Source organism: Sander lucioperca, chromosome 5, assembly GCF_008315115.2.
Source record: "Sander lucioperca isolate FBNREF2018 chromosome 5, SLUC_FBN_1.2, whole genome shotgun sequence".
Taxonomy (NCBI): domain Eukaryota; kingdom Metazoa; phylum Chordata; class Actinopteri; order Perciformes; family Percidae; genus Sander; species Sander lucioperca.
In genome coordinates, this window is record NC_050177.1 from 36,699,250 (window position 1) to 36,713,211 (window position 13,962).

At 41.0% G+C, this 13,962-nt stretch overlaps 1 protein-coding gene across 2 annotated transcripts in view; it reads left to right on the top strand.

The window, feature by feature from the left end:
* Nucleotides 1-13,506, top strand: part of LOC116038874 (large neutral amino acids transporter small subunit 4-like) — a 29,944-nt gene extending 16,438 nt beyond the window's left edge. The window contains exons 6-15 of one of the 2 annotated variants that reach the window (XM_031283568.2): nt 3,962-4,054; nt 4,262-4,395; nt 5,499-5,710; nt 7,312-7,455; nt 7,713-7,730; nt 7,938-8,064; nt 8,186-8,318; nt 8,663-8,736; nt 9,155-9,278; nt 9,427-13,506. In XM_031283568.2, coding sequence (XP_031139428.1) covers nt 3,962-4,054; nt 4,262-4,395; nt 5,499-5,710; nt 7,312-7,455; nt 7,713-7,730; nt 7,938-8,064; nt 8,186-8,318; nt 8,663-8,736; nt 9,155-9,278; nt 9,427-9,588 — 1,221 coding nt within the window. In that variant the 3' untranslated portion in view covers nt 9,589-13,506. The remainder of the gene's footprint in view (nt 1-3,961; nt 4,055-4,261; nt 4,396-5,498; nt 5,711-7,311; nt 7,456-7,712; nt 7,731-7,937; nt 8,065-8,185; nt 8,319-8,662; nt 8,737-9,154; nt 9,279-9,426) is intronic. The other variant, XM_031283569.2, reaches the window with a different exon arrangement.
* Nucleotides 13,507-13,962: the final 456 nt, after the last annotated feature.

Consider the following 13,962-nt stretch of genomic DNA (forward strand, 5'->3'; position numbering starts at 1 on the left):
GAGATCAGTAAAGCCTGGGTTTAATAAGGTAGAAAAGGGTGAGTTGATGAGGTGACATTTCCAGAACAAACACTGGGATGCCTCTGATTAAAGCTTTAGTGCGTAACTTTTTTTTGTATTAATGAACGTCCGTTACATTCAAGCCATTGCTAAATGAGTTGATACAAAGCTAATTGACTATCAGCTCCACACAACTCTCTCTGTATTTCTCAGTGTGCACGTAATACTGTACCTTGGCGGCTAAGAAACACACAGGCAATACATTCTTTTGATGATAAGAAAATAACAGTGTGGCTCTAGGAAGGGCAATGTTGGTCAGTCACTTGGATTGATTGCCATGACATTTGTTATACACACTCATGTTAGGATGAATTTGTATCACTATGGTGATCGATTAACTTTTCATCTAGCGCCATCATCAGGTCAAAATTTCAACTTGTCTCATAATTTGGTTTATGAACAAATACCTGAAAAACTAATGACATTCCCATCAACCTCAGCTGTACTTTGTGTTAGTGCTAAATATATATTAGCATGCTAACATGCTAAGCAAAGATAGTTTTAACATCATCATATAGTAACATCAGCACGTTAGCATTGTCATTGTGAGCATGATAGCAAGCAAGGCTGTGCAGTACAACCTCAAAGAGCATGGCTGTAAATACTTCTTCTTGTTTAATCAACTGACAACAATGCATTTGTAGAATGAGCATGATTCCTACCCAGAACATGACGGAAAATGTATTTTTATTATATAAAGCTGGCACAAAAGATCACCTATAGGGTAAATATGTGTGTCTGTCTGTTATCTTGTGATTGTTACAGTTATTTCGCAGTCAGTTGCTTGTTGTGTGTATGTTAGCGCCTGAAGTCACAGCAGATTGTTTGTCTTTGAGTGTTTAACAGTCACAAACCCACCTGTCTGCTTGACTGATGTGTTATTGACTCCAGCTACAAAAACACTGTTATCTGCTCCTCGTCAAACCCTGACAGCTGCTCCTCCCATCAACACACTCACTCTAATGTTATCCTCACGCTGCTGAACCCAATAATCCCCACTTCTTCTTTCATGATTAGTAGATTTAAACTAAACTGGTTTGTGACATGTTTTTAGGAAACAGTGATTTTACCCAACTGTGACTCAGACCCAGTAACCCAGAGAAACTCCTGCTCTGACGTAATCACTTTATGAGGCCAACACTCAGCATCACAAGACCTAGACGTGGTTTTTACTCTGGTTTGGGCTTGCTGCTGAACACACAGATGGTTTGAGGTTTTCGCTCAGGAACTGCACCGTTTGCTCGCATGATTTTGTTTTCTCCCACTGACCTCTGCGCTTGCAGAAATGATCCCCAGTGGCAACAGTGTTGCTTCCAAATTAACCTTTCCCCAGAGAAACACCAAGGAGGTGAATGACAGAGAAGATAGGGACTGACTCATCCACATTATTATTCCTTTGTATCTGATATCTAGGATCTTAATGGGGAAATTGTTTATTTGAACTAGTGATTTAGGGACTGTATGAAGATTATTTGGGTGGTGAGTTGGGCTGAACCTTATGTTTCACTTTATAAAAAAGCAAAGCCAAGGTTATTAATGATTTTGTTGAACCCTCCTTTTGACTTTGTAAAAACTGCAAGTTGAATTCAAGTGTCACTTGAGTCTGCGTCGGTTGGTGCTGAAGACTTCATGTTTGAAAATGAAAGAAATCTGTAGGTGTGGAGGGGGAAAGAAGTGAGCTTACTGTAGTCTGTAAAGAGTGACCTCTGTAGCCTGCTCTTCATCTCTGCTTAAGGCTAGCAGTTGCATTAGCTGCGGGGCGGCCTCTAGCTCCCACAGTAAGAGCGTGCGCCCCATGTAGGCTGAGTCCTTTGCAGCGGCCCGGGTTCGAATCCAACCTGCGGCCCTTTGCTGCGTGTCATCCCCTCTCTTTCTCTCCCCCTTTCCTGTCTATCCACTGTCACTATTGAATAAAGGGAAAACCCCCCAAAAAATTATCTTTAAAAAAGGTTACATTAGCTGCTACTAGCATAACACACCTGAATTGCACTCAAGTTGCATTGTGGGTAATAGTTGGTAGCTGCCAGATTTTGACAAGGAAGAAGAATGTGTGAAATCATAAAGACCATATCTTTTCAATAGTTTTCTTTTTGATGTAAATATTAATGTAACTATTAACTACTTTACAGAGGAAGGCTGATAATAATAATTTTAATACAGTCCCTTAATCGATAGCATACCAAATTATTTTCAAAATGTTCGCTATTAATAGAACTCTTGCAAAAGACTGGACATTAAAAATGACCCATCGTCACAGGCTAGAGGATGAGGAAGTGATAGAGCGACAGTGGGGAAATCTGAACCTGTTGACTCTGCATAGCTATCAAGGCCTTGATGCGTCATGACCACATCAAGAGTGCTGAGCTAGACACAAGCTGAGCTGGTCATTTGTGTGTCCTCTCCTCTACACTGACTGGGCAACAGCTCACCTATCGTACCCCTGGTGTAGTCAGTCAGTCAGACTCCTCCTGTAAAGTGTCATAACTGGATTCTTCCAGTTGAGCGCTGCGACAGGGAAACATGAGTGGGGGGATTCAGGGCACTTGTTTTTTTGGATGTCATGGCATGGACGTAGCCATTTTTGTAGCTCACCTTTGGTCCAATTAATCCAGGGCAGTGAGGACTGTGTGAGGTGAGAGGGTTCAAGCAGCTGCCTAACAAGCTGCGCCCCTGTGGTTAGCACAGCGGCCGTACAGACGGCTGGACGGACAGATGAGGACAATGGTAGAGGGCGGGGAATGCTATTTACGATCAAACGATAAAAATGTGTCACCCAAATTTTGTACTCCCTGCCCCCACTCTTTCACCAGTGACCCAGTTCATTCACTGTTGTTGACTTGGAGTTTGATTTCCTCTTCTCCATGTTAAACTATATATTCTCCAGATGGCATAATTTAAACATGACTGACACATGATTAAACATGACTGATAGAGACAGTAAATGTCATATCTAGCCACATGTTGCTCTCATGCTCTCTGTTGTCAATGTTTTGCTTTGTTTCTTACTTCTTGAAGAAGGCTGTTTACTAAAGTTGAGGGTCCCGCGTCATGCAAGACTCTCCGGTATTTCTGTCTCTGCTCCACTTCAAAATCTAGGACAAAAACAGCCTGCTGCAGACAGTACAGGGTGTACTATACTTTGTGGTGACAAGCCTATCAATAGTCAATACTGTGTTGAGCACTGGGCTGACGTGTTTGCCTGGATGTGTGCAATATGCAAAAAATGTTAACACTTAGTGAGCTTGTGGGTTTTGGTTTATTATAGGTAAAGGAAAAATGTCAACGAAGATAAGCTAACAGCATAACAAGTTGCATAAATAGAGAAACAATTCTCAAAGTCTGCAAACAGACTCAGTAATGTCTGTTACAGGAATATCTAACTAACTTACATTAGCCAACATAATCTAACTGGTCATACCAGACCAAATAAGGCTGTAACAGCAAAACCCCTGAGTGTACCCAATTTATTGCTTATGAATTCAACTTTTAATTTGTAGGATAATTAAAGTGCAATGTCCTCACATACTCTCACTTTAATTCACTAGGATATGTCGTGTTTTTTAAATAAACCAACCTCCAAGTTCCATTACTTAAGCACTGAAGTGATACACAGAAAGCTTTTTCCTCTACTTCCAGAATGAAATTCGAGACCATTCTGTGCTTCTGCAGGTTATGTTAGCGATTGATTGTTCTCCATTAAGCCCCAGGCTAGTAGTGTTTTACAGGGATGTAAATGATATTCAGATATAGCGGTCAGATATAACGAGTATCAAGATCGAGATTTTCCTCTGTGTTTTGAATGAATCTTCACACATCACTTGTTAAGTGTTTATATGAACTTGCTGTGTATTATTTTTTTTTATTTTAGTACCCTAATCTGTTCTTTCTGCTCTCTCCATAGCTCCCCAACATGTTTGGAGACCTGAGGTCAACCTTCATTTCTCTGATGATTGGATCCTACGCCTCCTCTGCTGTCACTTTTCCCGGCATCAAGGTTTGTGACATTTGATTTTTGCTGTCAATGACATCACTCGATTCTTGATTTACCCAAAAATTTTCATAAATTTGTCCTCATCCATCATGTAAGGATTCCTCCTGAAAGGCGATGCTCTAACATGAGAGAATGACACTGCTACCACAGAATGAGATGTTGATTCTTCATTATGATGTGTCTGTTTGGGTGCCGTCTGCCTGCCTGTAGGTGATCTATGATCTGGGTGCAACCTTCATCATCATCCTGCTGGTGTGGGCCGCCTGCGCTTGCCTCGTCTTCTTCAACTGCTTTGTCAACTGGCCTCTGGAGCCCTTCCCCGGCCCAGAGGACATGGACTACACGTAAGACGAATAGAAGCTCTTACACATGCACACACACACACACACACACACACACACACACACACACACACACACACACACACACCAAGGCATATAAACATTTCTATAGCCTCCAGCCATCATTATTAACCCTTGTGTTGTCTTCCTGACGACCATGAACTTGTTGTCTTTTCGGGTCTAAATTTGAAAATGTTTTTTGAAAACTTTTTTGTTGCTTCTTTCCCCGACATTTTTGTCGCTTTATTCGATGCTTTTGAATCTTTTTTTAAAACATCTTTGTCACTTTTTTCAACTTTTTTAATTCATGGTCAATAAACCTAATTTATATGACATTATACCTAATTTTTGAGTTTGAAAAAAGCTGAAATTATTAATTATTTTGACTAATAGTTAAGATCAAAGGATGTTGAGTGGATCACAGACTGGTTTATGTCAAAGTTTAGTCAGGATACTGTTTTGAATCCATCTTAACATTTTTTTGAAATGCTATAAAATTGAATAACATACCTACAATTCAAAATTCAATGAAAGTAGTCACTGATTTTACCTGCAAGATGGAATGTACACCCACGCATCCATGTTATTTTTGGGCAGTTTGGTTGAAAGAAACCCATATTTCTGATATAAAAAAACTATGAAAACGGGTCAGATTTCACACTAGGACAATACAAGGGTTAAATGGCCACTGTAATGCTACCAGCTGTCATCAAGTCATACCTGCTGTAAAGGGATTCCGACCCAGACAGACTGCATTCTCCACAGAGATCACTATATTACACACATGCACAATATGTAGAGACATACATGCTCACACACTCACCCACAGTAAATCCCAGTGTAATGCAGCAGAGGCCAAGTAAGCCCTAAAGACAGGAAAGACCCTAAAACCAGGTGATCTGCTGGCTTTGCTCTCAATCACCTGGATCCTTTGTTTCCTCCTGTCTTTTCCCTTTTCCTCCCTTTCTCTCTCTTTCTCTACTGATGTTTTTGTCCTTGTTTCTTGCTTTCCTCCTCCTCTTTTCACTTGACAGTTTGACAGTTACTCTGCATTTTGTGCAAACAATCACCGTTCACCTTCTGTTCTCTTTCCACCAATCCTTCAGGGTGAAGATCAAGTTCAGCTGGCTGGGCTTTGACCACAAGATCACAGGGAAGCAGTTTTATCGGCAGGTGACCACAGTGGGGCGCCGTCTCAGTGTCGGCAACTCCATGAAGCAGCAGCACCAGCCGGCCAAAGACCTGGCCTCGCAGGAGGCCAACAAGCTGTGCCTGTCCACTGTTGACCTGGACGTGAAGTGCAAAGCCAAGGAAGAGAGTAAGTCTGAGCTTAGACGTTCTGTAATGTTAGGAATCTATAGTAATATATAAATGTAATGAATTATTATTATTACTATTATTATTATTATAAGGTGGAAAAGTGGAAACCAAATGGGGAAACAAGTCAACATAACTGCTCCTTGTGCTCAAATGATCCAGTCTTAAGCAAAGGCAGTCCCACTATTTGTTGTGTCCACTTTGCCAACTTATGAATATTCATCTGAACATCTCAGCAGCCAGTTTGCATTGTGAATGAATCGGGCAGGAGAGCTGTGCCAGATGTCTGAAAGCTCCATAATGGACAAAGGCTTTCCAGGCTTTTCCAGACAGCAGTCCTGAGGAGGGATAGTGATACCAGCACTTTATAATGTTCTCCATTGAGAACTAAGTTATTATAGCTATTATTTTTTTTAAGATTACCAGTGTCACAATTAGAACTTAGCAATATGGTTAACAGATTGTAATATTATTTTTTCAATAACTGACTCATATACATTAAAATAATACAATTGATGTCTTTATATATATAGAAAAAAAACCTTCCAGAAACTAATTTTGTTAGTATTTAATTACGCGTTGCTAAGAATGACTCATTTCAACAGCAGAGTTGTGATGACATGATAGAATACAATATACTTCATATTAGCAGCATCGCCTCTCAGCTCTGAAAAACATAAAACCTCAGGGTCTGACCTACATCTGTACAAAACAATAAGGCACAAACACCCCTTACATTGAATGCCCCTTTACCTCTGCCCTACATCCACGCTAAGCTAACCTCTGTTACCCCTACACCTCCAGTCCTCCTTTGGCCCCTTCTGGCTCTTCTACACAAGAGTCAAGGAATCCCAGTGTGGGGGTCTGGTCGCTCCCCTCTGGGTCTCTTTGATAGCAAATGGACCGTTAAATTGGTTCGGACTCCATGCTTAGAAAAGCCGCTCAGCAGTGTGTGGCGCGTTGGCAGAGATCCCTAGAGAAGCATTGTTTTGGTTTGAAGGCCAAGCATCCTCCGCATATGGTTGGTTTCATAACAGCTGGACATGTTCTGACTGTCAGGAGCTTTAAGGAGGCCCATATTACACACTCACACACAAACATGTTTGCCCTCTCATTCCTGTCTAATTTAATGGCCACTGAGAGGGTTGCAGAATATTTACTTATTAGGCATGGTTTCTTTTCCTCCGGTCTCCTGAGAGCTGAAAGGCTTGATTTGAATTTAAACACATCAACATCTGAATATATTTTGTTTCTATCATCAGTAACAAACACAAATCATGTAGCTGTACTGAAACACTCAGCAGGGCCACAGTGTACTAGTTTAGTATGTAAACCACATTTTGAGCCAGCACAGAAGTCTTTTTTTCTAACTAATTGCTTAGATTTCAAAATAAAAGACATACTGTATAGTTTTTGTATCTGGAATCTTAGCCAACCTTAAGTCCTTTTTTTTAGTCTTGGACCTAATGGTTTTTGGACTGTTTTCATGGCATTATGGCTACTAGTGTCTTGATCAATGCTGAAGTATCAAACTACGCCACACTAAACTATTGACTTTTCCTGCCGCCACCATGAAGTTAATATTTGTAATTTCTGCTGCAGCTCAGTCCTTCATGAAGAGTATCCTCAGTCCCATCTTCATGCTGAGCCTCATCACCATGTGTGTGACCCAGCTGCGCCTCATCTTCTACATGGGAGCCATGAACACCATCCTGGAGTCCCTGACAGAGGGAGACCTCAGCACAGGTGTGTGTTGTTTCTAGCACATAGAAGATTAAACTGTATGTGAACACACACATGGTGTTATGTGAATATCTTTAACATCTGACCACAGTGTTGCAGTGGATGCTCTTAGATCTCTGACACCTAACAATCTCTCAAGCTGCTTTCCGCTCAGCTAAACCGCCTTGTTGCTTGTTGTTAACTTTCCGTCTTTACTTTTCCGTTTGTCTCTCTTGCTCTTTCTCTTTTCCCGTCATGCTGGCTTCTTGCTGCTGTTGCAGTGGAGAAGATGCAAGTGGGTAAGAAACCTCAGGCTTCACTTACAAAGATCTAAGACCTACCCTCTTCAACTGTTCTCCTCAGCCATCTGTCCACTTTGTGTTTGCTTGTTTCTATGTGCATCACCCTCTAAACGTCTTCATCCATTTCATTTTCAAGTTCAAAACTTCAAAATATAGCATAAAAAAATAACAACTCTGTCTGTATCTCTGTCATCTGTCTCTCAGTGAGTGTTTACACGTCCATCTTTGGCGTGCTCCAGCTTTTGTGTCTGGTCACCTCTCCTGTGATTGGCCAAGTCATGGACTGGAAGCTCAAGGACTGCGAGGAGGATAATGACAAGAGTGCCAAGAGGTGAGGATGCATACATAAACACACACAGAAGAAAAGAAAAGAAGAAGAAAAAGCATAAGCTTAAAAAGGTAATATCTTTCTACTCTAATCTAATCTTTTTTACTCTATTCTGTTCTATTAGGGAGCCTGGTCAGCCTCGTCGCAATGACAAAAAGATACAGAAGATCGTCAACGCCACCAGAGCCTTTATCTTCACTAACCTACTCCTGGTTTGCTTTGGAGTCACCTGCATCGTCCCTAACCTGCCACTTCAGGTACACAAACACACAGGATAAGAGAACTATCTTATTTCTTTGAAGCTCTTCAGCGATGCACATTTCACAGCATGTGCTGCTAGTCTAACGCTGCAGAGACAGACCAAGACTAAGAGATGTACACAATGTTCAAACAGGAGAGAGTCACATGGCAATGCAGCTCCTGATATCACTAAGTACTTTAGTGACACCTACTGGACAACTGAGTCTTTACGTGTTACTCACTCATCCTGAATCTCATTTATCAAAGATGAAAGCCATTTCTCAGTGAGGACAGGCCAGCTGTAAACTGATACTTAATGAAAAATTTATCTTTTTTTTTTCTTCATTTCCCTCCTCCTTAGATACTGTCCTTTATCCTGCACACTATTGTCAGAGGCTTCATCCACTCTGCAGTTGGAGGCCTCTATGCTGCTGTGTAAGTGTCAACATGTTCAAAACGTAACGGCATAACAGCACACACAATGATACTGTATGATACCAATATAGAATTGTAGATTTACTACATACATAACATAACAGTATAGTATAGCATATAAGTATGCATAGACACAAACATTACACCCATATAATTTTGTTCATCTCATTCCAAAACCATGGCCATTCAGTTGCTGCTATAACTATAACTTTTAATGTAGGATTACCTGTGTGTGTGTGTGTGTGTGTGTGTGTGTGTGTGTGTGTGTGTGTGTGTGTGTGTGTGTGTGTGTGTAGTTTTAATTTGATTGGCTTCAGTTTGAATAGAACCCCCAGAGTTGATATTTAAAACTCAAATTCAGGTTAGTAATGAGCCTGTTTAAATGTCCCCTCTGATACATATTGTTTGTCCCTTGCAGGTACCCATCCTCTCAGTTTGGCAGCCTGACAGGCATGCAGTCTCTGATCAGCGCTCTGTTCGCCCTGCTCCAACAGCCTCTCTTCATGGCCATGGTGGGACCCCTGGAGGGAGACCCTCTATGGGTGAGTGATACAAATATATTGACATTAACATAAATGAGTAAAGAACCGAGTCCTGTGGTTAATATTTAGACCTTTAAACATTTGAACTGTGATTTTCTAGTGAAAGGCCCATATCATTATGTTGGTCTGACTCTAATGTTGTCTTCAGGTAAACGTGGGACTGTTGGTGGTTAGCATGCTGGGATTTTGCCTCCCTCTCTACCTGCTGTGCCACAGCCGCCACCTGCAGCGCCTCAGAGACGAGCGCAATGACGATCCCAAGATCTACGCCAAGATTAACGACGACAGCAAGCCCGAGGCTTTTGTCTAGACCGTGAGGAAGAACAGAGTCAAAGATGATGTTTTAAAAAATGAAGAGGTCGAGCTACACTAAAAAAAGAGAAGGACAGGGAGAAGAAGAGAGGGGAGGGGGAGAGTGGCGGAGGTCACTTGCCTGTGTGACACCTCTCTCAGTTCGTCAGACAGCTCACAAATTAAACACACTTTCACTCACACCATTTCACTGCCAATCTTATTTTGTCAATATGACTACACACCACTGTGACACACAGTCTCACCCTCTCTGATACTGTACACTGTTAGAAACCTGACACACACACACACACACACACACACACACACACACACACACACACACACACACACACACACACACACACACACACACACACACAGTTCAAGCTCCACGGAGAGCTCCGACTCACTCGACTGCATCTCTGAACTGAGGAGAAAATAGACTGATGGCAGACTTTTTATATCTCCCCAAATGACTCCTCTACACATCTTTTCTTCACTCTTGTCATTTTTATTTCTCGCTGTTACATCTGTCAGTGACGGTCGACTGGTTCAGCCTCTTCAGTCCAACTTAAAAAAAAAAAAAAATACAATAGAAGAAGAAGAAGGTGCCAGTCAATGGAAAGCCACAGCGAGGACATTTCTAAGGTGTCAAATGTAAGCATTGTGTTTTTAAAGCCACCTAACAGTAACTGACTGTGGCGTTGTGAACATGTACAGCAGTAACCATGACTACCTTTGCTTTTTGATTGGTTCAGGTTTGTCTGAGGTGCCGTTCACCCAGTAAACTGTCACCTCTCTCAGACAGCACAAGCCAGTGTTTAATGGGGCTGCTTGGTGTCTGTCTTAGTTTTACAGACTTAAATGTCTTTTGGGAGACAAACACCAAACACCAAACACACACACACACACACACACACACACACACACACACACACACACACACACACACACACAAGTGGCACCCTTGGTCCTGGCATCTCTGCTTCCTCTTGTGCTCCAGGGCATTACAGAATAACAATCCACAGACAGCAGTATTGGTAGCAGTTCAGATTGAAACACAGTATCATGACTTAGTTAGTTACGAAAACGCTGCAGCATCTCTGTGTGTGTGTGTTACATAATGCAGTGTGAGAAAAAATGGTTTCTGGGGTCAGATACTACACTGCATGATGCCAGAGACAGGGCTGGTCCTATATTACTGTTTCACTCAGTTACTAATGCAGGAAGACTGGCTCAATCTGCCATGTTTGTTTGTTTTTTTTGTTCATGAATTCCTTTTTTGTGTGTTTGAAATATGTAACCGTTTTTTTTTTTCCTCAAATGTATTTACTTGCAATATGATCATCGATGCGTTGTTACTGTAAATCTTTGCTCCCTATACGTAATCTGACAACGTGGAGGAGAAGTGTGTTTTTTTAAAGGCTGGAGTGACGTAGAGATGGAGTGACGTAGAGATGGAGTGACGTAGAGATGGAGCTCTGCGTTATTCCACTTCGCTACACACATGAATTTGGAGTCTCGATTCATTGTAGCAATAAGTGCTTCTGTGAGGTGCTGGGCAACATGTACACACACAATTACACACATACAGGCAAACATGTACATTTTATTAACTGTATTTCTAAATCAAAATGGTGCTAGTTGAAACACAAATTATTTTTTTTGCATTTTGCTTTAAGGGGCAATTGAGGTCATTGTTACCACAAAGGCAACAAATTGACATCAACTTACTGACAAGTGCTGTTTCTTTATTCAGCGGCACAGAGGATTCCAAAGAATCAATCAAGTTACTGTTTCAAATAACTACTTTGCTCTTGGCTTCTTATCAGTTTTCTGGTAATTCTGCACCGTAACACAAAGTGCAACCACAGCAGCAGCTCTGGGAAACTTGAACTCACCTCTTACAGACATAAAGGTAGATTTGCTTGAAGGTATCAGGCTGTTAAAGACACACTCCTCCAGCCCCTGAGAAAAGTGGTATGTACAGATTTGATATGATACAGGGAGATAATAATTTCTGTTTGATTCAGCCTGCTGTCTTCAGATGCCATACAGAGAGGCTCCTCAGATATTTCCTGCCTGGCAGTAACTCACAGAGGCACTTCCAAAGACAGCCATGACCCTCATAGTGCCTCCTTATATGTGTTCAGAAAATGGGAGGAGTGGATCCAGGCAGGATGTGGCGCACCCAATCCCTCTTTCCCTCCATCTATCCATCCATCTATTGCTTTCATCCATCCATCTGTCTGCAAACACGCCTTGAAATGTTTACTGATGACAGGTTACAGAGCTGAGAGACAAGCCTCTGCTGCAATCAGATGCTCGCAATGAATGATTATAAGTGAGAAACGAATGGCACATGATGCACTTTAGACCCCTAGAAACGGACCTCAGTCATGTATTTCTGAATGGCTTGCCAACACTGTATCGTACACGCAATGCATGGCTGCTTACTAGTGGAAGAATGTATACTTAGAGCTTCAGATGTAGATTTTTTAATACAGAACATGGGAACGGAAATATGCTGTTATTTTTTTAATATTCACAGACTTAAAAAAACAACCCTGTTCATTATATCGCCTTTATGTACACAGACAGTGTGGCAGAGCCTTGTCTCTCACTTCAGGAACTTTCATAAGCGTGGATCAGATATATTCATCCTTACTAAACTGCATGAGAAAAAGAGCAAAGAGAATTGTATGGAATAAAATTGGCAGTGGTTATTTAAATGTGTTTAGTTAGATGACAAATGTGAAAAAAGCTTTTGTGAAGTGAAAAAAAAATGTTTTGTATAGAAAACTAAATTCCCATTTGTACATTTCTATGCATGTCAAATGAAATGTCCCAAAATGTTTAAATTGTTGTAGCTCCAAAGTACAAAACGTGTGTCTCAAGCCATCCATCCATTTTCCACCACTAGGTTGTGGTGGCAGGCTCAGGCTATCTAAGATAAGCCAGACATCCTTCTCTGAATTTTGTCATTTGTCAGTCTTTATTTGTACGTTGTAGATACAAACCCGCACAGAGACACTGATTGTTTTTGCACTATTATTCCTTTGAAAAGTGGAAAAAAATTCTCATATACTCAACAGTTGTTGTTTCCAAAACACCGGTTTTGTACTTGAAAGATACAACAATGTGACTTTGTGCATAGAAATGTAAAATTGATTTGCACAAATATTTAATTACGAGTGCACAATTTTTGTTTTCACAGAACCTTGTTCACATTTGCCATTCTTATAAAACACGTAAATAATTTAACTCCACAGTGTATCTGGTGGCGTGCTGGTGTGTCCTGTAACTAATACTCCTGTGACTTGACATGCTGTTAAGACTAGAGACGACAGGCAGGAACAGATATACTCTGATGCAGTACTTTACTCCAGCACTATGAATGTGGGTGATGATGGACATTGATTTTTCATTCATTCAGCACTTTTCTTCACTGCCTTACCTTAAACAACTCACCCTGTCCTCAATGCCATCACCTTCCCCTGTCTAACCCCAGCCTCCTAGGATAGGAATTCTGCAGTAGTTTAGTGATCGATGTTTTGAATAATTGTGTATTCTCTGAAGATGAATCCTAGCGTCAGCTTGTGCTTGCGGGTGTTTTTATGGTTGTGTGTGATGATAGGAAATGAGGATTTCAGCTTGAACACAGACACCTTGTTTCCCTCCCCTGGCATGTACCTTTTATATTGTTTCTAGTTACCATGCGCCAGTTTATTTTCTTAGTTTTTTTATTAAGCTTTTTTTCTCTGATGTTTACGAGAATGTGTATTTTCATGGACTTATATTGTATATTTGGTTGTCTTTTGTCTTGTACCAACAGTATAGCCATTATCATTGACATTTTCAAGTCATGTTTCAACTGAAAGAAAAAAAAAGATATCAATCAATATATGAAGCAAAATAAACACAATCGTTTGTATGGAGGTGTCTCTTATTTCAAATGATCACTGTGCACACTTCTGTGATCTTGTGGAGGTAGGACAATACTTCTTCAGAGCAGCAGGGGTCAGACTCTCACTGTAATGCTGATAGTCATGGTATGTGGGAGTAGAAGCAGTGTTTTAATAGCAGAGGAACATCATTCATGCATTTAAACAGTCTGAGATGTCTCATAAACAGGTTAAACCGGAGTTGACGGTCTCTCCCTGTACCGGTTTCACTCACACTCACTATGGAATAACAATCCACAGACAGCAGTATTGGTACGCACACACAGTTGGCTACTCCACCCTTTGAGAAGATAAGGGGAAGAACCAGCTGATGCTTGCTGAGCTGGAATAATTATTTCACTGGTAAATAAAAGTGTGGGAAACCTTGTAATCTCCATCAGTTTCATGCAACACAAAGATCCTTATTGTGTCATGTCGGCCTGTTA